The sequence below is a fragment of the Clarias gariepinus genome, chromosome 10, assembly GCF_024256425.1.
Source record: "Clarias gariepinus isolate MV-2021 ecotype Netherlands chromosome 10, CGAR_prim_01v2, whole genome shotgun sequence".
In the NCBI taxonomy this organism is placed as follows: Eukaryota; Metazoa; Chordata; class Actinopteri; order Siluriformes; family Clariidae; genus Clarias; species Clarias gariepinus.
In genome coordinates, this window is record NC_071109.1 from 25,346,038 (window position 1) to 25,368,625 (window position 22,588).

General features: G+C 40.0%; 1 protein-coding gene across 1 annotated transcript in view; it reads left to right on the forward strand.

Moving 5' to 3' along the window:
• The first annotated feature begins 501 nt into the window (after positions 1-501).
• Positions 502-22,588, forward strand: part of nrg2b (neuregulin 2b) — a 71,221-nt gene continuing 49,134 nt past the window's right edge. The window contains exon 1 of the mRNA XM_053505452.1: positions 502-1,079. Coding sequence (XP_053361427.1) covers positions 668-1,079 — 412 coding nt within the window. The 5' untranslated portion in view covers positions 502-667. The remainder of the gene's footprint in view (positions 1,080-22,588) is intronic.

Below are 22,588 nucleotides of genomic sequence, written 5' to 3' on the forward strand. Positions count from 1 at the left end.
GCGCGTGTGTGTGCAGTGAGCAGTAGTGGGGACGCGCTTGTTGCATCGCCCAGCTGCACGTCTTGCGTGTGTCGTCGCCCTTTGGAAAGCAATTCAAGCGTAAAATCCACGAGCGGACCTTACGGTTGGACACCTCGAGAGGCCGTTTTATATAAATTTGTATCGTTGTGTGCATTGAACCCAAACCATTTCTAAAGGATCCACTGTTTTTTTTTTTTGTTTGTTTGTTTTTTTCATCAGTGACAGTATGCCCACCCGGGCGATGACATTTCACTGGACGCAGAAAGACTAGCGACGTCTTGCGGAATCTGCGCTCTTGCGAGGAGCGTAATTTATGAACGCACACCGGCGTTGGGGGACTGCGCTGAAGGAGAATGCAGCAACGAGCCCTTTTCCGCCCCGCGCCGCTGCCCGGGGCCGTTTCCGGTTCCTGAGCGTCCCGCGGTCCCCCGTCACGAAACCGCGCGGGGAAAGCGGCGCCCACAAATGGCATGGGCACAGCCTGCGCAAGGTCTGCCGCTCTGCCCCGCCACCGGAGCCCGCCCGCCATACCCCTCCGCCGCCGTAACCCTACTCCGTTGTCCTCCTCGTCCCGCGTTCGCCCCGAAACCACTGCACCTGCACCTGCACCACCGCGGCCGGCCGCCCCTGAGCCACAGCCGACGGCATGAGGAGGCTTGATGCGGTGCACTTCTCCATGCTGCTCGTCGGGGTCTCCTTTGCGTGCTACGCCCCGAGCTTGGATTCCCTGCAGGAGCAGGCGTACCGATCAGCCGTGGTGATCGAGGGCGAGGTCCAGGAGCTGCCCGCCAACGCCTCCACCGAAACGTACAGCGTAAACGTCCGAGTCCTGGACGTGTGGCCGACCAACAGCGGTGGGCTCGAGCGCCAGCAGCTCGTCACCGTTGGCGACTTTGGCTCCGAGGCTCCGTGCGTCGCAGTGGAGAAGGACCACAGATACATATTTTTCATGGACCCCACAGAGGAGCCTCTGGTGTTCAGGGCGTCATTTGCTCCTCGTGAAACCGTTGAGAAGAATCTCAAAAAAGATGTGGAGCGCGTTCTGTGCGAGGACTGCGGTAAGTTTATTCTTTATTTCGGCCAGCAGTGTGTGCTGGGACGCGCGCGCTATTGCCGTGGCAGTGCATTCCTCCATACATTCGCCATAATTAGGATAAAATAATATAACCTGATCTTCCTTCTTTAAATGTTTTGTTTTAGTGTTAAAACGCATGAATGTTCAACCGTATGTTCGGGGCGTTTGAAGAGTCTAGAAACACACACACACACACACACACACAGACTGACCACATCAGGTTAGGCTGCATTAAATTAGCAATTATCGTTATCTCCCAGAGCACCAGCTCTGATATTGTCCAGGCTGCAACATGCACAGAGCTTTTTAATCCATAGATTAGGCTACTTTATTTAAAGCGTAGTTTCAGATGATGCAGTGTGGAAAGATGACCTAGCTGTTCATTTAAAAATCCTTTAACGATTTAAGCCTGTGTGTGTGGAGTGAAACGTTTGACATGCAGCGCCCAAATTAGTTAAATGCCTCTGCTTTAGGTGCTGTGCTTATGTGTAACCAATATGTAACGTTGCAGATGTCAACGTGTCACTTTGCTTTTATTGGGCATGGTGCACACGACACGTGATCGGAAATGAGAAAAGAGCAGTGTGAGAGAAAGTACTGCAAAGAAATTTCCACTGGAAATGCAGATAAAGAGAGTATAAATCTACTAGCATATATAACCATCTAGTGTTTCAGTGGAATCCACTGTTTCTTTAAAACACAAGCCCTGTGCTGGTTAACCAGATGTACAGGAAGCACAAAATGTTCAACCAGTTCACTCTCCATGTGTATTTTAAACAAAAACAGCAATGATGGTCAAAAATAAATTATGAATAATTAGAAAGTTTCTCAGTGTGAATTAAAGAATCCTTCTTCTCTGGTAGGACTTGGAAATTGTGACCTTTTTAAATAATAACAGATAACTGTTGGACTTGGACATGACAACCAGCCCTAATACAATCCTATGAACATACTTGAAGTTGGACTAAGTTAAAGGTTTGAAACTAGGTTTGAAAATTGGATGACCAGTGATTTGATTTACCTATAAGTTGGTTTCTGATAATACATGGGTAATATTTGCTTACATTTAGCCATTAATTTACCACTCATTATTCAGTGTACTCAATGTTGCCCATATACCCTAATAGATGACCGTCACCCGTATTATTATGTAATATTCAAACGTTTTTAAAAAAACACATTTTGGCTGAATGTCTGGCATTTAAATGATGTTTAAATGATGTGTTTCCAAGCAATTTGACAATGATTTTTTCATATTTCTTTCCCTGTTATGTTCATTTTACAAGAATAGTTACTGTACAAGAATACCCCCATACAAACCTACCTAATTGAATTATTTACCTATTAAACAGAGTTTAGTTGTGGGTGAGATGACTGGTTGCTGGTTGGAGGGTTGTGGGTTTGAACCCAGTCACTGCTGGGTTGCCACTGTTGAGCCCTTGGGTAAGGCCCTTAACTCTATGCACATATATAATACCCAGTCATTGGAAATGCAGGTCATCTTCTGTGCCAGTTCCAAACCTGGAGAAATCAGTGGGTTGTGAAAGGAGAGGCATCTGGGGTAAAGCCTGGGCAAGTAACTTGTGGATCAAATGATCTGATGCGGCGACCATGAGGAACTAAAAAAAACTGCCTTCACAATGAGCAAGCTATAATGCACATCTTTCTTGTCTATTTGAACATTTTTTATCATAAACGATCTGATTCCAATAAAGCAGATAGGAATGAAATCAGTTATTGTTTAATGTTGATGCAGTGATAAAATGATCACAGTTAATATCTGAGATTCTGAAACTCCAGTGAGTAAGAGCAAAATCATAATAAGTATATAAGATATAAATAAATAATAAGTATTCCACAACTTTTTAAATGTGTGTGTGTGTATGTGTGTGTGTGTGTCTGAAGCCGAGTGTGTGTGAAGGGGCATGGTGTCAAATTACGCGTGCACACATAAAGACAGAGAGGGAGAAAATGGATCTTTAACCTCTCTAATGAGACTTTCTTTTGCTTTACAAGCGCGCACATACGTGTGTTATAAGAAACAGTACATGCTTGCTGTACATAGGTTACCCTGCTGATAAAAAGACATGTTAGTCATCATGTTAATCATGTCTTTTACATCAAGGTATCTATATACAGTGGAACCTTGGATTGCGAATAACGCGGTTGCGAGTGTTCCGCAAGATGAGCGAAGATTTTTAATAAATTCTGACTTGAAAAATGAGCAAGTCTTAGTTTACGAGTACAGAGTATCATATATCATACAATCGGGGTCAGGGGTAGCTCAGTGGTTAAGGCATTGGACTACGGTTTGGAAGATCCCAGGTTCAAACCCCACAACCACCAAGTTGCCACTGTTGGGCCCTTGAGCAAGGCCCTTAACCCTCAACTGCTCAGATGTGTAATAAGATAAAAAAAATGTAAGTCGCTCTGGATAAGAGCGTCTGCCGAATGCCTAAATGTTAATGTATCACGCATGCACTTCTTGTTTTAACGCCGAGCGTCACGTGATCACAACTAAGCCAATGTTTTTTTTCTCTCTTGCGCTGCGGAATTGTGTGTAATTGTCTCCCCTGCTGGGTCTTAGTGCGGGTCTCTGCACTGGTATAGTCAACATCTGTGCACGCGCGTACTGTTTACTATCACACTGTGACCATGTGTATGCGTGTAAAACATTTTTTATTTTGTGTTTGTAAGCGCGTGTGTACAGCACGCATGTACTGTTTTTTATAACACACATATATGCGCACTTGTAAAGCAAAAGAAAGTCTCATTAGAGAGGTTAAAGATCCATTTTCTCCCTCTCTGTCTTTATGTGTGCACGCGTAATTTGACACCATGCCCCTTCACACACACTCGGCTTTCGACACACACACACACACACACACACACACACTCTCTGCTCTACACAGAAACACTGCTCTGTCGCGAAAGGTAAAAAGGTAAAGTGCAGGTTCATTCGTTTGTTTTACTTTACAGCAGTGATTCCGTTAGTATGCACTTACGCGAGTGTCATTAAAAATATTCCTTGCTAATTTTTCAGACAAAACAGTCTGTATGTGTGTGTGTGTGTGTGTGTGTGTGTGTGTTGTTGTGTGAAATTCAAATAAAAGAGGAGAAAGGTTTACTGTGTAACATGAGAAAGGGAAGGATGATTTCTCCTCTCACTTCACACACATACACACACATAAACACACACAGCGCCTCAGTTGTGTGCGCGTGTGTGTGAAAAGAGTGGAGTAAGGGTAACTGTGTAAGACGACAAGGGGAGACAGGAGCTTACTTTAAGGTTAAGTGCAGGTTAATTAGTTTTATTTTTACTTCATATTTTGTGTTAATTATTTTTATGTATTTATTTTTGGGGCTCTGGAACAAATCATTTGAGTTTCCATTATTTCCTATGAGAAAATTAGATTTGGTTTACGAGTGTTTTGAAATATAAGCCCACTTCCGAAATGAATTATGCTCATAATCCAAGGGTGCACTACGTACAATGCCTGTTATACAGTATAAGACCAGTTAGGAATACCTGGACCTGAACACCTTCCTTTAATCAGACAATAATGTAGCAGCAGTACAGTACCTTAAATCCATATCAAGAAATTCAGTTAATGTTTATATCAAACGACTTAAATGGTTTGTAAAAATATAAAAAGCAAACATCTAAAGCCAAAGTATCGTAGCTAACCACTCTAACATGCTTTACAACAATGGTGAGCAGAAAAGCATTTCAGAATGCATAACATGCCAACCCTTAAGGCACCTGGGCTAGACCTATAGAGACTGTTTGGATTCTACACCAGTCAGCCATGAACAGAAATCTGTAGCTACATTGGCCACTGGTTCACTAAAACTGGACAGCTGAAGATTGGACATCACCTGGTTTTGTAAATTACCATGAATCTACCATGCAATTGCGCTTTGCTCTGTAATCAGTGGAATGCAGCACAAACTAAAACCAAGCAGCCTCTTGATCCACTGATTACAGAGTGAAGCTCAACTGTGGAAAAACGTATACAAATAGAGCTGGGGTAACTTCCGGAGGTGTCACATTATTAGGGATCTGCGCTGATATGGGTGGCGTTAGTGGGAGTGCTAACTGTTTCAATTAGCCAAGCAATCATATGGTCCCCCACCAAATGTACCTTACCTTAGAAAATAGCTGCTATCTGGGAGAGGAGATAGTCTGATGAGGCCTGATCGTATGTCTGGTGTGGTTTAGCTCTGACAACATGAAACAAAATATATTGTGTGGTCTCTGTTTGCTATTTATTATTTTACGACTCTAAAGACAAATGTGTTTTTATTCAAAAAGGGAAGTGATGTATAATGCATGATAGTGGATCTCTTAGTGGCAAAATTGTGCTGAGTGTTGTGTTAAGGTTGGAGTTAGTACAGGTATGCTGAATTCCAATGTGAGTCTGCCTTACTCCTGCATCCTGCAGTAGCATGAAAGAGCAGGTGAGAGAAAGAGAGACAGAGAGATCTAGGACTTGTATGAATAATGCAATTTGCTGAACAAAGTGCAAAGTACTGACTGTCATTTTCTTTGTTTCTAGCCACACTTCTGACATGTGTGTCACATGTCGGTGTTTAAGAAATGCAGGGTCAGTGTGAATGTTAGATGGGTTCCATACCTAATTAGATGAGAATCATAAAAACCCAACAAGTGTTGTGTGTGTATTAGTTTTTATTCTTTTGTTATGTGGCAAGATTACTGGAATGTCTAACTGATAGTGAAATAGCCCCAGCTGTTGGTGATGATGTTGTAATGCAAGTCGAGTCTAGTTTCAGGTGAGCACATCAGGGCCCAAAAATCACACTGACAATATTGAAGGGTTGCATAGCTGGTTCTCAACGTGAACATGCCACGTGTAATCATTTGAACTGTCAAGTTATTAGACCTAATATTTAAAGTTATAATATTAATAATTGTCAAAGTTGTTGTATTTTTTTATATAATTTATTTATTTATTTATTTATTTAATCTATTATAAGAATCCAAGCTGACCTGAATGGGCTTAACCTAAAATTCATTAATCGTTAAGTCTAAGTCTACATGCAATTTTAATAAATCTGGTATACAGTAGGTAGTATTCCTGATACATTGTTTTATTACAGTGTAACTGGTTTTCTGTTCTTAAGTTCAGATTAAGCTTCAATTAATATGTTTAATTAATCTGTTTGATTTTAATCATAAAATACATTAGCGATCATATTCAGTAGGAATTTGAAACATTATGGTTGTTGAGAATGTTCTTGGGCAAAGGGAAGATAGCTAATGTCTATCAAGAGACTGAATAATTCAACAACTTGCAGTTTTTCATCCAGTCTGCCCCTGGCACACCAATCCCCTCTGCTAATGCAAACCTATTATCGCCTATAGCGTTTTTTTTTTTTTTTTTTAATAGCTTGGTGGTATATATCAGTGGCTCTTTTTTTCAGATGCTGCCTTCTATGACATTTTCTTTTTCTCCTTTCAGGATGCACATTTGTTTGACATACAAACACAATAGGGACGAGTGTCTATTTTTTTTTATTATTTGATATTTAAGAGCCTTACATATGCAGTGAGAAAAATCTACATATTATTTAATAGAAATCACAAGAGCATAGTGTGTCTGCAGGGAAATCACACCATCGGTGAGGGTGTGTGTGTGTGGCTCCCTGCAGGTTATAAGCGATTTGTTCTTTGCTTACCTTGTGGTTGGTGCATTGCATCATCGAGACACACTCACTGTTTAGATGAAAGCTGTTCAACTGTGTTTTTCTGGATGCTGTTTAAAGAAACATTCAGCTTAGGACAAAAAGGCATAGGACCACCCTTGTTAGTGCATAATGGCATAACTGTCTCACTGCTAATACGTCACTGTGCAGTATTTTTAGACCGGTGTCATGGCAAATGTGTAAATGATTTAGTGTTGGAAATGAACAGAATTTTTCCTCTATGCCTATACTAACCAAGACTTTTTTTTTTTACCATGTCTCATACAGTGGGTTGTCACTGGGTTTGAGTTGAACAGGTTAAAATTTGAGTTTGATTAAACTTTAATTACACCTGCGATGAGGGAAACACATTCCCTTCTTAGGAAAGCAAATGCTTAACCAGGGTAAAGCAATTTTGTTGCTCTCACAGCCAATTAACTGGGAAATGATACAGTCACCTTACTGTATCTTATTAATCTTGTGAGAATATTGTACATTTAATTAAGTTTGAAATTAATATTTGATTGGGCTTGCTACAATAGATGATAAAGTTTTAAGTGTGCTTGAATTTTGTGCCTTGCATGTCATATATGTGTGCTTTTTTTTTTTTATTGCATGTGTGGAGGAGCAGTTGGTGGGTGGCAGATATTGTTAAATAGTAATTGTGTCTGCGGAGCAAAATTCCCAACACACAACTTAAGGCCTATTCAGAATAAACTAGTTTTACTTAGGGAGGTGGACAAATGTAATCATTACCAGAGTTTCTCTAGGATAATATTCTCAGGAAGAACTCTTTTCCGTTGTCCTTAACCAAAACCAACCCAAAATCAAGGACTGTTTTAGACACTGAAAAACAGAATAAAGATTACATACACAAGTACAGATTATATTCGGACAATTTTAGGCATGTTGTTATCCTAGCTTAGCAAAAGCTTACATATTCCGATATTATGCACATGCATCATGAACATTATCCATGCTTCTGAAGAGGTTGCATGGAATAACATCAATCCTTCATCTTCTAGACTGCTTAACCTACACAAAGTCGCAGGAAGCCTGGAGCCTATTCCAGGAAACTTCAGGCACAGGGTGGGGTATACCCTGGACAGGTTGCCAATCCATTGCAGGCCACACATGCACACACCACACATTTACTCTTACACTAATACACCAGTTAGTCTAATCTACATGTCTGCCCCACGCACACAGAATTGTACCCTCATATCTGCACGCACACACACACACACACATTACGGACAATTGTGGAATCTGCCAATTTACCTAATTTGAATGTCTTTGGAATGTTGGACAAAACTGGATTGCCCAAAGAAAACCCACCAAGCTTATAGAGAACATGCATACAGACCTGAGGCAGGAATCAAACCCTCAACCCTGGAGGTGTGAGGCCACAGTGCTAGCCACTGTGCCACCTGCAAGTAATATTGTTAAAGAAACTTTTTCCCTAGCCTTTTATTTCAGCTCAGAAACTTTATTTGAAAAATGTATACTTATGTGATTAAAGTTTTAATATATAACACATTGGTATGGGTTTAGTTGGGGTTCATGGTAACAAAAGTTTGGGGTAAGTTGTAACAAATTCTGAAAACCAAGCGCAATAAATTGAAGGACACATACAGAGAAAATCCTTAAAATACCTCCATATGTTATTAAATATAGTTATTTATCAATACTTTATGCTAAGGATCTGATCTTATGATAAAGTACAGTTTGTACAGTAAATCCCAGTTTACCAGAGGTAATGGAAGTTTGAGCCCGGGTTATTAAAGCAATGCCATGATTGGAATGCAATAAAGCATTGGTTTCGATAATATGGTGTGAATTAGGGTGTTTTAGTATCTGCTAGGTACATAAACAGTATTTTGGGGAATCCGCTTTGCCCTTTTTTTCAACCTGAACGATTTGAGATTGGGAAGTACATTCTGGTGAAGAATATGGTTTATTCGGAATGTTTTGCTAGCAATTCCATGCTTCTTCCTCTGGGCACGAGAGTCTTTAAAGGGAAAACATGCTATGGAATACATCTTGGCTGGGGTGCACTAGTATTAGGACCAGATGGTTCCCACCCCCTCTTCTACTATGAATGTTGAACTCGGATCAGGTTGTTGGAGAACCAGAGCAGTGATATGAGAGGCACTTCAATAAATGAAATTTCTAAGAAATTAATAGTATGAATAGTAATGTCCACATCAGTAGACTTTTGCAAACCCTAGCATTCTTTACCTTTTCTTTATAGTTTGGGGCATTCTTCTGCTAAAACTTGACTGTATCCATGACAGCACCCCCTTGAAGTAAGACATAATCCAGGAAGGTGAATTTGCACTTCTCCATTGTCAAACAGTCTATATGTTTTCGTGAAGGTTTTCCCCCAACTTCATATTTTTGACCCCGACTAGAAAGCTTAGCATGAATGAAGTAATGTGCTATCTGTCCTGTTCCATATAAGTAATCTCACAGATACCCACAGTTGGATAGTGTATGCCCCCAGTCCCAGACCGCATGGGAATCTTCTAATGAGAGCAATGCTTCTGTGTAATTTGATCTATAACCCTACCGCTGCAGTAGGGGATTGAAGTAAATTAAAATATTATTATGTACTCAGCCACAAATTTTCCAAGCATGTCTGCAAGTACATGGAAGAGAAGCATATTTGGTAACCAGTCCATATGGCATTACCAAATATCCGTAGTGACTTGGAAAGCAATATGGCTGACCCAAAAATCAGCCATGCAAGAGGAGTTATTCATTTAAAAATCATGTTTTGTGGTGCATGTACTTTGAAAGATGGAGTGAAAAGAGTAGAAAGGTGGAGAGAGAGAGAGAAAAAGAAAGATAGCGCTTTTTTCTTCTTTTTTCTGCCTGCAAGCACTTCATCAACTATTCATCACTTACTTTCTGCTCTTCCTCTTTCTCCCTCTCCCACTTCCCCTGTAGCTGCTCCTTCCTCAAAGGGGTGTCAGGAATGTTTAATTCAAAAATGAATTGATAACAGTGCAATGCCTGAAGTATCAGGTCAACACGTTATTGCTTGGCACACTTGACTGATGCATAGTAGGCTGATAGGCCTTAGCCCTGTTAAGTAGGCCATCATATTGGATCATAATTACTGCACCGCTGTACCCCATAATACATAGCTTGTGCTGTGTGTGTTGCATTTCTATAAGGTTAGTAACCCGTTTACACGCTAATTGTTCACAGACATGAGACTTTTAGAAAAATCCTCGGGAAATGTATATGGTATAAATATGTTTTATTTATGCTGCAGTCTATGGACTCAGAAATCGCACTGGTCGAACAAGTTTAAGCTTAATAAATCTATAAATTAATAGATTCTTATTTTAAGACTATTTGTACCAATTAGACCGCATATTGCTCTAACCGGTTTACGGATTTAAAAGCTGAAATTATTTTTTATGCTTTAAGGTTTTCCTCTATCTTGGTTCAAGCTCATTGATTAGCTTTATCTGTATGGCCAAGACGCTGAGGTTGTAATGTGGCTGTAAAATTCTGGGTTAGAGCGACTTGCCATGTCAGCGCCTTTTGCTTTCCAATTAGCCAGCAGCCCGTCTCTCTGGGGAATCCATTCACTTGTGCCTGCCAAAGCTCCCATGCGAGTGCATGTGTAAACCACGCCTGACATGCTATCTGCTTAATAAGCTCCTCCAATCGGCCGCTGTCAGCCTTCCTGCCATCATTGGGGATGGATCCAGGTAGGAAGCACTGCAGTGAATGCCAGTCCCACACTGGGGTGCCCCTGACTGGTACATGCTTTTTGTGCCTAAAAACACCTTATTTGGCTGATGTCGTTTTGGTAATTAGCTAGATGAGCCCGAACTCTATCCTGAAGCTGGGAAAAAACTGTATGGTCTAGGTTTTAGGACCATGATTTGACATTGCTGGCATATAATAAGGCACATCTAATCTCAAATACAGTTAGGTTGAGTTATTTGCTTTGAATGGATGTGCCATGACAATTAAAATGATTTACTCCAGTGTGCAGCAGTGAGTCCATGAATTAATAACCCATTGAAATCCAATGGTGGCATGTTCTTTGGCTAGTTATAAACAGCAGGTTTTGATACCTCAATGGTTAACTGCCTACTGTTAATGTTCGCTGAACATGAACACAAAAAAGTGGGTCTGTGTGTGTTTGTTCAATTGATAAGCTCAAGTGTGATGCAAACCCATAAAGACACACACATAAAAATAGAGCATTGAGCAGAAATGATGGACAACGTTATTGATTTGTCATTTACAATTGCACTCCTAACCTACAGTGGCCGAGAAGTGCAAAACAAATTAACAAAGCCCAAAACAAAATAACAAATTTAAAAACAAAATAGAAAAACCTAAAACAAAATAACAAAACCAAAAACAAATTAACAATGTCTAACACTCCAACATAAATGGGCTGCTTCACCCAAATACCAACTATATACAAATGAATTCATTATTTTATTAGTAACAATTAACAGTTATGTTGCCGTCGCTACGCGCAGTGATCTTAAATGAAGTATTATCACAGTCGTGTCATGGATTCGAGAAAGTTGTATATTATCTAGAACTAAGAAATTGCATGCTGACTTTTATGCAAATTTACATAAGTTAAACACATTGATTTAGCTAATTTGCAGTTGGCCATAATGTTATTGAAGTAACCTGTTTATTTACACAGTAGTAAGTAGTATCAGTGCCGTTAGGATGCTTATATAATTAATTTAATACATTTTCATAGGTAAAATTAACTTGAATGATTTTTTTTTGTCTTTTATACACCAATAAGCCAATAACCCCTTTGTGCCGCTGGGGCAGCTCTGGTCTCTTGGGACATAACTCCACAACATCTCTGGTGGTTGTGCTGTGATGTCTAGAACAAGGCCCAGATCCTTTGGGTGCTCTGGGTTGCGGGGTGGGGTCTCTGTGGATCAGACTTGTTTGTCTGGTGCATCCCATGCATGCTTGATCATATTGGGATCTGGAGGTATACTGGGAGTTTGGAGGCAAAGTCAACAGCATTGGGCTCTTTGCCCCGTGTGCAGAATGCTGTGGTGCATCACTGGTTGTTTTGGTACCTTTTTATCTTGGTCAGCATTACCTTTTTTAAATGGTTCGTGCTGGATTGCCTTTTTTGTAGGATTGGAACAGACAGGCTGGCCTTCAGTCTCCATGTGCATAGGTGAGATTTGGTTGCCCATGATCCTGTCACCTGGTGTATAATTGATATTCAATTTTAATGTTATGGCTGATCATTGTAAGTATTAACACATTTGTCTGCTTCCAGTCATATTGGCTTTGGTTTACATTTACATTCAGGGCATTTGGCAGACATTCTTATCCACTTATCTTATTATGCGTCTCAGCATTTGAGAGTTGAGGGCCCTGCTCAAGGGCCCACCACTGGAAGATTATTGATGCCAGGATTTGAACCTGTGACCTTATGATTAGTAGTTTAACATCTTAACCACTATGCTAAACCTGCTCCAGTCCTCTCGCTGTACAAATAATCTAATAAACAAAAAACAACTGTTTTTATTTTAGTTTTATTTTTTTTATTTTTTGAGATATTTAATGTTAAGTACAGATGATGCCTGCAGTGTTAGAAAAGTGAAGGTTATCTTACATTGCATCAGTCAAAAGCTGTAGAGCCACAAATGGTGATCTGTCTGTGCCTCTGTCTTCTCTCTCTCTCTCGCTCTTTCTCTCTGTATGTCTGTCTTTTTCTCAATAGTGGTTTCCATGGTGACAGCTGTGCGCTGCAGATATTCTACTCTGAGTGAACGTGGTGTTTCTAGTGCATGCTCTCTCTCTCTCTCTCTCTCTCTCTCTCTAAAACACACACACAGGCACACACACACACACACACACACACACAACGAAACTCTCTTCCGCACCTCAGATTTACAGAAATATATCCAGTGTTGTGAGTGTAGACATTCATAATGACATAATGCTTCTGTTGTTGATATCTTTAGGCATTTTCTCTGTTAATAACACAATCTTATAGATTCTCTATAGAGGCTACTGTTAGAGTGTCATTTACACCAAAGGAAGGCGATTTTTTCACTCCCTATTCCAGCATGTAAATTACTTATTAAAGCAGATACACAAGGCAAGAATAGAGCGGTTCAGTTGATGCTTGTGTAAAGATGTGAGAATAAATGAAAGACAAGGAACGTGTTATTTATGAGGAAATAAAAGTGTTTGACTTGAAGTGTGAAAAGAAATGTGCATATATATATGTTTAGACTGTGTGTGTGTGTGTGTGTGTGTGTGTATGTGTGTGTAGGAGGTGGGTGAGAGAGAGAGATGAAATAAGAATTAGCTGACCTTCAGAGAAAAGCAATGGATGGAAGGTTTGGGGAACTTATTTCTTAGTTATGTTTAAATCATTTACAACATTCACTAATCACTTTCGTGTCACAGTGGCGTGGTGGTTAGCGCTGGGGCCTCGCACCTCCAAGGTCGAGGATTCGAATCCCACCTTTAGGTTTGTGTGCACAGAGTTTGCACTTGCAGTTAGGCTAAGTGACGTTTCCAAATAGCCTGTAGGGTGTACCCCGCCTTGTGACCTGAGTCCCCTGGCCAATCTTACCCTGACCCTGAACAGGATAATCGGTATGGAGAATGAGTGACAGTAAGTGAGACTACTTACTCTCACTCATCGTCATTATCACTTTATCCTGTATTCAGGGTCGCTGGGGACCTGGAGTCTATCCCAGGAGGCTTAGGGCACGGGGCGGGATACACCCTGGACAGGGCGCCAATCCATTGCAGGGCACACACTCATTCACACACTACGGGCAATTTGAGAAAACCAGTTAACCTAACCTAGATGACCTTGGACTGTTGGAGGAAACCAGAGTACCCGGAGGAAACCCACCAAGCACAGGGAGAACATGCAAACTCCATGCACGCAGAGACGGGAATTGAGCCTGACCGAGAATGTTGTTGTTGGTCTTTCGGCTGCTCCTGGCAAGAGGTCGCCACACTGCAGAATACCCAGTTCTCACTACAACTTGGCACAGATTTTACGCCGGATGCCCTTCCTGACGCTTGGGACCGGCACTGCATCCAGTGGCTGGGGTGAGCCTGGCCAAAAATATATATAAATGTATAATTTCTAAGATTATTCTTGTCTAAAAATGTATTCAAGTTTGCTTTAATACTCACTAGCTTTATTTTAGTATGCCAAAAAAAAAGTTTGCAAGTGGTCCCATTAAATAGAAACCTTTATTAAAATCTTTTAAACGCATTGATGTTTGTGTTGAATATGACTTTTTTTTTTTTAAACCTCAGACAGAATAGTGATTCAAATGTCCATTCAAATGTTCTTTCATCCATCACTTTAGCAGAGGCATGACTGTGATGGGATTAATGATGGTTTTCCTGTACAGCCCTAGAAGCGGCCTGAACTAAAAGAGATCCCACAGAGACCACAAAGCTTTTGGTTTGAATCAACAGTTTCTGTGTTAATAAAGCTACAAATCATTCAGTTTCCAGATTCCAAACCTTTTGCATTTTACAGCTAACAACGCCAACGACAAAAGCTCTTAAACCCTAATCAACCCAACCACTAAATATGCAGTTAGTGTTGTAACATAATGAACATTGGTAATCAGGGAAAAAAAGTCTACACAGGCTACAATACGGCTTTACAAAGACCTTACGCTGATCAGGGAAGGATCTGTTTAATCAGCTTTTCACAAAACACAGGATGCATGAATATCACTCAACTCTTAAGAGGGTTTAGAGCCTGCAAAGCTAAAAAAAAAAAAAAATGTTTTCATGGATGTTAGTTTAATAAGTGTAAAGACATGGAAGTGTTCCACTCATACAAATGAAAGAGCGTCTGGAATGGCGCTTGTTTCTATTTTAGAAAACTAACGCTGTCTAAATTACTACCGTAGCATTGTTGAATGCTAGTTAGTTAGCGTAGCTTTATTTCTTACCTAGGACTAAACAGACCTGATTAAACTTATGAGCAACTTAACAATGCTTGTTCTGTTAATGTGGGCTTGCTATAGAACAAAAATCATCTTGTTGTGACTTATCAAAACAGCTACGTTTACCTCGTAGCACTATCTGAGCTGTCTCCATCTGCGCTAATTACCACGTAGGAGTTCACTTTCTCACATTTACACAGTTAATAAACGATTCCATTCATTTGTCCCTTGTGGCCAGATGCTCCATTTTAGAGGAGCATAATTATTGGATTAAAAATGCATTAATCGACTGTACATAACAGTATACTGTATATTGTAAGGTGTGTTAATAGTGTTACTGTTTATTTTTTTTTAGATAAATGTATTTGGACAAATCAAACATCCATGTGCTCTTTTTTTCGAAATCATTGTGCATCCTCAGTCACATCAGTGAATATGACAATCCTAAAAAAAGATTTATTCCTGATGTACATTCCAGTTTCCTCACACTTCCTACAGCATGCTGATCAGGAAATTGGCTACTCTGCCCCAGGTGAGAAGAAGTGTGTGAGTGTGTGACTGTGTGTGCATAGTGCACTGTGATGAACTGGCATCTCATTCAGACTATATTCCTGTCTTGTGCCCTGTGTTTCTGGGGTAGATTACATCAGCAGTTACTAAAGATGAAACCAAAAATGTAAGTAAATGTATTTTAAAATAATTAAAGGCATAACTAGATGGCGTTGTGGTTAGCACGGTGGCCTCCAGGGTCAAAGGTTTGATTCCCGCCTCGGGTCTGTGCATGGAGTTTGCAAGGTTTGCCAAGCTTGGTGTGTATCTGGGTAATTCAGTTTCCTCTCAAAGTCTAAAGACATGCAGATTAGGCTAATTGGCATTTGCCCGTAATGTGTGTGCTTGTGTGCCCTGTGATGGATTGGTACCCTGACCAGGGTGTACCCTGCCTCATGCCCCAAGACTCCTGGGATAGGTTCTAGGCCTCTCATGACCCGGAACAGACTAAGTAATATCGAAAGTGAGTCCATAAGAAATACCGTTATTTAAATGAATAATTAAGCAATTGCTGTTGTGCCGGATATCTGCATGGTTAATTCAGTTATTTTTGCTCGGCCAACATCTATCCCTCCGCGACTGTTGTAACTTACTAACTGTGACTGTTGGAGCTGGTGAACTGGCAGTTAGTGTAGTTGACAAGTGTGGAAGTAAAGTGTGGTTTTAAATTTTTACTTGTACTATGTAGCCAAAAGTTGAGGAGAATAAACCATGGTGGTGTGGACAGTCCTGTAAATGTTGTATATTTCTCTTTATATTAACATTTCCATTTATTCTGCATTATAATATCCGCTCTGTTTACTTCTGATTTCCGTAGTCGAATCCCAAATAGCATTAAATTGAAAGCTAGTGCATCACGTAGGATGTACAATCCACTTGTCCCACACACCAAGTAGTGCCGTTGATCAGGGGTTAGTGAGGGATTTGGGTTAAGCCTTGCGTTAGAAGATAGTTATTTTTGTAACTCGCATTTGGTGTAAACAAAACAACATAGAGGCAATTCAAAATGACTTAGAAGCAGGTATTATGGAGACAAAGTGTTGTTTAAGATGACATATAGTAACAATATCATCTTTTTTTGTAGAAAGTGTGGAAAGTGTGCCTGGGACTGGTTTTGAGTGTGGGTTTTGGCACTTAGCTGGTCTCTCCTCAGTATGGTGTTACTATATATATAATATATAATATAAGTAATAATATAATTAACGACTGTATTACTTACAGGAGCAATACATATAATTAAACTTCCCAATGTTGTTACCATCTATTATTATTACTTGTGCAATAGCTCTCGTTTAATCAGATTACTTTAATAAGTGTTAAATAAATGTTGCATATTATTATTTAGACAATGATTTCAAAATGAAATAAAAGTGCCAGAGGGTTTCTGAGCGTGTACTATATTGTTGGGTGATCAGAGAAGTTATATACCAACAAATGCGAGACGCAGATTGCACTTAGAGGGAAAGGAATGGCATACTCTCTCTTCCCAATCACAGTCACTTACAGTACGGTTATTTGTCTTTATAAGCTCATGTATCTGAAAGATGGTAGATAGCTCATTTCTCCAAGCGTGTGATGTGATGTCGCATGAGCAGCGGTTCAAAAAGAGCTTGATTTAGTTGGCTTCACATATCTCAGAGGAAGCACATTCACAATTAGCCTTCATAATTCCCAGGTGGTAGCTGTTGCATGATAGATCAGAGCTGACTGCTTATGGGAATTAGGCACAAAGAACATAAAGACTAATGAATGAACGAATGAATGAAAGCAGGCATAAACACAACTAAAAGTAATTACATCTCCTGATCCTTTTTTTTTTTATTGAATCGGCATCTGGTCCTTAAAAATACACATCCAGGAATGGAAAAGCACATCTACATGCAGCTATAACACACACACAGCTACATGGACAGAAACCACACACACCGTGCCGGTCCTTTGAGACTTGACTGGTGGAGAACTACACACTGAGCTCTATTATAAAAAAAATACAAAGAGGCTCATATGTACCGTGCCTCCACGTGCAGTGCTTCAAGCTGATGGAACACAGCTGGTGTTGCTATAGTGCTCACATGAGGAACAGGTAAAAGCCCAACACTGACTATAGACTTTTAGTAATACAGATAGACAAACGGGATATTTTGTGAATTAGGAATTAATATAGCGTATAGCACATTATTAAGACTTGTAGGGATATGACCCTACGCTCTCTAAGTTTATTAGTGTCGTTATTGCACTTGTTTACTTGTCTGCGCAGATTTGGCAGAGCATGCTGCCATCTCAAGCTCTGCTTCTTTCTATAGATGTTGGCACTAGGCTAGCTTTATACCACATATTTGTATGACCTTTTTCTTTCGTTCTTGTTCTCTTAAATGCTGAGCTTTTTCTTTAAACAGCACATTGAAGTGAATGTGAACTTTGCATTGTGTAAATGTGTTTTTAGTCCCATAGTGCTCAGAGAATTGGGCTACGTACAAATTGATGTCACTCTTTATAATAATAATAATAATAATAATAATAATTATTATTATTATTATTATTAAGTCTGTTCACATTTTTTAAATACCTACATAATGACTTTGTTCTGAACTGGAAAGCTGATAATCAGCTTTGATCTCTTTCTTCAAAAGTATGGAGGAGGAATTACAATTGTGCTCATTGACAACAAATTATTCCTCATATCACCTCAAGCTATCACTTAAGAAGGGTTAACGCTTCAGATCTGTAAGAACACCGTCCGAATCCATGCATGACCTGTAGGCTCACATTGATTATGCCAATTTTTTTTTCTTCTTCTTTTGGCTGCTTCTAGATTCATTTGTTTTTTCGTTCATTTGTTCATTTTTCTCATTGTGCTTGTTGTTTAGGAAGTGTGAATTTACATAACAGCAGCAGGTTCAAGTCCCGTCTGGAAACTGGTTTAGTAACAAACAAAAAAAAAAACCTGATGTAAGTAGTATGAGCATTTCAAGGATGTAATTCAGATTTATATAAATAAACATTGCTTTGAAGTCTTAATTGCAGCATTGTACCGAGGTCATTCGAAAGCTGATACATTGCCAAATTAACATTGGCAAAACATTTTGACATTTTGTTGGTATTCTTCTTTTGAGTAAAAGATAACACGCATATACATGAGCACACGTGTGCTTATGATCTGTCTAGTGCCACTCTGATTAACATGACAGAGAGGAATTTAATCCTTCTTGCACAGAGAGCAAACCAAATAGTCTCTCCTGGACTCTCTTAAGCATGATCAAGAATTAATCTCCTGATGACTTCCATCATATTTCCATTCTGTATATTTACGGTTTCTTGCTTGTGTGTAATGCATTGTACATGCATCATAATAAGTGCAGTGCTGGCTAATACATATTTTATCTGACATGCAATATTTAGTCATCACTAAATTCAGGCCATTCTGGAAAACAGGACAGCGACTGGTGTTGAACGAAGCCTTTTCAAATGTATTGAATCTATGATGAAGGCTGTACTAACTTGACAATCATTTTTGGTCTCTGTCGGTTTTGGCTCACGTAATTAACAGATCATTATCGGTTTGCTTCTTTGAAGTATTTAAACTTCAAAGACCTGATGAAGTCAAGTCTCAAGACACTCTCAGTGGGCACTGGCACTAAGGATATCTTCGGGGCCCATTAAAGCCTTAAAGGTTTTAATACCCCAGATGTCTTTAGGATTAATTTTGATATTAAAAAACAAATCATCTTTAAGGCATATTCAAGGTGTAACTAGCAACATCCTATTTTTGTAAAGATGACCTAAAGACCTCTTGAGTTTTAACAACCCTTTACCTATACCCGAGGGCTAGTCTGCATGCCCCATGGGACTGTGTCATCAAAAGGTATTGGACCTGAATGGATGGGTGGCTGGAGCGCAGATGTACTGGTAGAGACTATAGCTTATGCTTTTCCATGAAGAGGGTGTTAATCATCATCTAGCTCTTTATCTGATTCAGACCACAGGACTGCTATGGGCTGGATAGGGTAGCTTGTCAGATTCTCCCTGACATCAGATCGGATGTGATTATGGCAGCGATTTGTTTCCCACATGGGCTGACAGATGGGCTACAGTCAATAAATGATATAAATTTTATGTTGAAAGGGTAAATACAAGCAAGGTATATCAAATAAACTGCTCTATGTTTTTTTTTCTAGTATAGTTTTGTAGAGTTATTCTGTCCTTTACAGTGATCTAGTTTTGGACAGCTTTTTGGAAGGCACAGAGCACTGAAGGTCACATGCTTTAGGCCCAGTATTCGTTCTGCAGCGGACAGACGTCCACTATAGTAGTCTACTGAGAAAATATTTGGATACACTCATATCGCAACTACTTTAGCAAAAAAATGCTATTGTACAAGTACACACCATATACAAATCCTTCTATATGTTATTTGTATATGTCTGACAAGCTTTCATGAATTTTTAAAACACGGTCTGGCCTCTTGAGGGGCAGCTCTTATCATTTGTCCTAGTGAAGAAGCTCTCTGGACTGTTGTTGTGTATCTATGTATGTTTGCATGGACATCTAAAAAAAATTCATACAGTAGGCCTGTTCTTTCTTCGAGAAACACAGCATGTAGGTTTGCGGTATCTTTTTTTCTCTCCAGAGAGGCCATACACAACACAGAGACAACAGCCTGGACTATTTTGTTCTTACTTTCACCAGGGAAATTTAATTTGTGTGTGTTATTAAATTACGGGCCTGTTTTGTAACAGGTCTGCAGACTGAAGCTGGTAAGACAGTTTGATGGCTTTATAAAAACAAGCAGGTTAAAGGTCTTAGTTTTTTCATGGTCATGTACAGAAGAAATATAAAGAAAAATAAACCTTTTTTTTACCGTAAACTTATCCCTGCTTACATAATTAGTTTATATACATTATATAATGTTATATTTTAGTAAAGTATATTGGTTTTATATATACAGCTCTGAAAAAATAAGAGACCACCACATATTATTCTTAAATCAGCATCTGTACGAGGACAGCAACATACCGTCCGGGTGTTTGTTGAATTCCAAAACTTGTGGTGGTGTCTGGCACCAGGACCTTATCGACTGATTCTTTGGGTTCTGTATGTTGCCGGGGAAGCTTCATAGATCGTATCTGTTTGTCTGTCACATCCCATGGTCGCTCAATCGGATTGGGATCTGGGGAATTTAAAGGCTGGATTAAAAAAATTGAACATAGGAAATTTATGCTGCTATGGCTTTTCTATGGGAATAAACCACGCAGGCTGGCCTTTAGTTGGCCTTGGGTGCCCATGATTTTGTCACCATATACTGTACATAGGGGCCCAACAAATGTTTACACACTTCAACAGTTGTTATCCATGCCCTTTTAAAACTCAAATTGAATTATGGCGGTAATGTGTAGTATTATGTTCTCTCTAAAGATGTCAGTATTAACACCATAGTTAATGCTATCATGTGACCGTCATTATATATATATATATCATGTTGAAATGTGTATAATTTTGTGAGTCCTTTTGTATATAATAATTATGATATATAATATAATAATTGTGTGTAGTATTATTATAATTATGATAATTATGTATTTATTGGTATCATCTTTAATAATATGTGTCTTCTTCTTATTATTATAAAAACATTAATTATTATAAAACATGCTTGTTTAATGAAGCATATAGTAGTGTTGGCCTTAAATGTGAGGCATTCCATGTGTATTCAGTCTATAAATAATCTCACATGAATAATCTCACATGAATTATCTCACTGCAGACTTCAGTACTGTACCTTTCCAGAACGTTTACAGCACTCAGAGACAATGGTCCCATGCTCATCCCAAGACCACTGGCGAGTTTTTACCTGACATTGTCACCTCTGGAGGGTGGCATGGTGGCTTAGTGGTTAGCACTGTTGCCTTGCACCTCCGGGGTCTGGGTTCGATTCCTGGCCGGGTTTGAGTCCCGTTTCTGTGTACATGGAGTTTGCATGTTCTCCCCATGCTTGGTGGGTTTCCTCTATTTTCCTCCCACAGTGCAAAGACATGCAAATTAGGCTAACAGCCGTTCCCAAATTGTATGTGAGTGTGTGTGCCCTACTATGGATTGTACAGGGTGTAACCCGCCTCATGCCCTGAGTCTTCTGGGATAGGCTCACAAAGCGGTAAAGACGATGAGTGAGTGAGAGTGTCACCACTGGCTTAATCATGTGGAAGCAACACCTACAGTACAGATGGATGTCTGAATGGTCGCTTTAAATGTTAAAAGCACTATACAAGTATATAACAAACGTCAATGTAATAGTCTACAGCACATTCAGAAATTAGCTTCCTTGTGACATAATGAGCTTGGTTGCTGACTGTCTTCGGGAAAGGTCTCATGGTGGTCATGTATCATGTTGGTTCGATCTCTTTCATGAAGGCAGGCTACATTTTTTGACAAAACACACCAGCTAACTGAATAACGACAGTCGGATTTCACCGCAGGAACATGGTGTGTAATGGCAGGAAATGATAGATATGTTCCTCAGTGTCCTGTCGGTTTAACAACCACTTTCCCATTCGCTGTAATTACCCCACCTAAATATTCCCATCGATTCTGTCTTTATTTAGTCACCTTCCTGTATTTCTCGCTCTTTCCCTCTCTGTCCATTTTTCTTCGTCGTTCATTTCCTCGTGTGCACCTCTCTCTCCAGCTGTAATATTACTCATCCGGCTTCTCCTCCATGACTAGTTAAGTCCATGACTGTGACAAGCTTTCCAGCCATCCTTCCTCGCTCACTGCTTCCCTCTCATCTTTTAGCCCCCCCTCCCCCTCTCTTTCTGCTGTATGAGGGGTTGGTTTCTCCTGCAGTGCTGAAGCGTTCTGCATCGTTCTTTCCCTCTTCCCCTCTCCCTCTTTCTCTCTCTCTCATACACACACATACACACACATACACACACACACTGTCTTTTCTGCCACGCTCCATAATCCCACCTCAGCATGACAAACCGCAGTAGCAGAGACGGCAGGAGAGAGGAGAGACGCAAGGGAAAGAGAAAAGGAAGGAGCGAGGGAAGAAAGATAATCCGTTGCAGGGAGAGAAGAGAAAGCGAACACACATTCGTTTATCGCTGTGTGGGAGATGTGGAAGTATGCGTCACTCTGTTGAAGTACAACTGCCAAGCAGTGCAGTCACAGTTTGAGAGAGAAAGAGGAGAGAGAGAGAGAGCAAAGACAAGGAAGAAAAGGGGCTCTAACTGAGCACTGGCATTAAAGACTTGCATTTTAATCTCTGTCTTGTTTCTTAAGA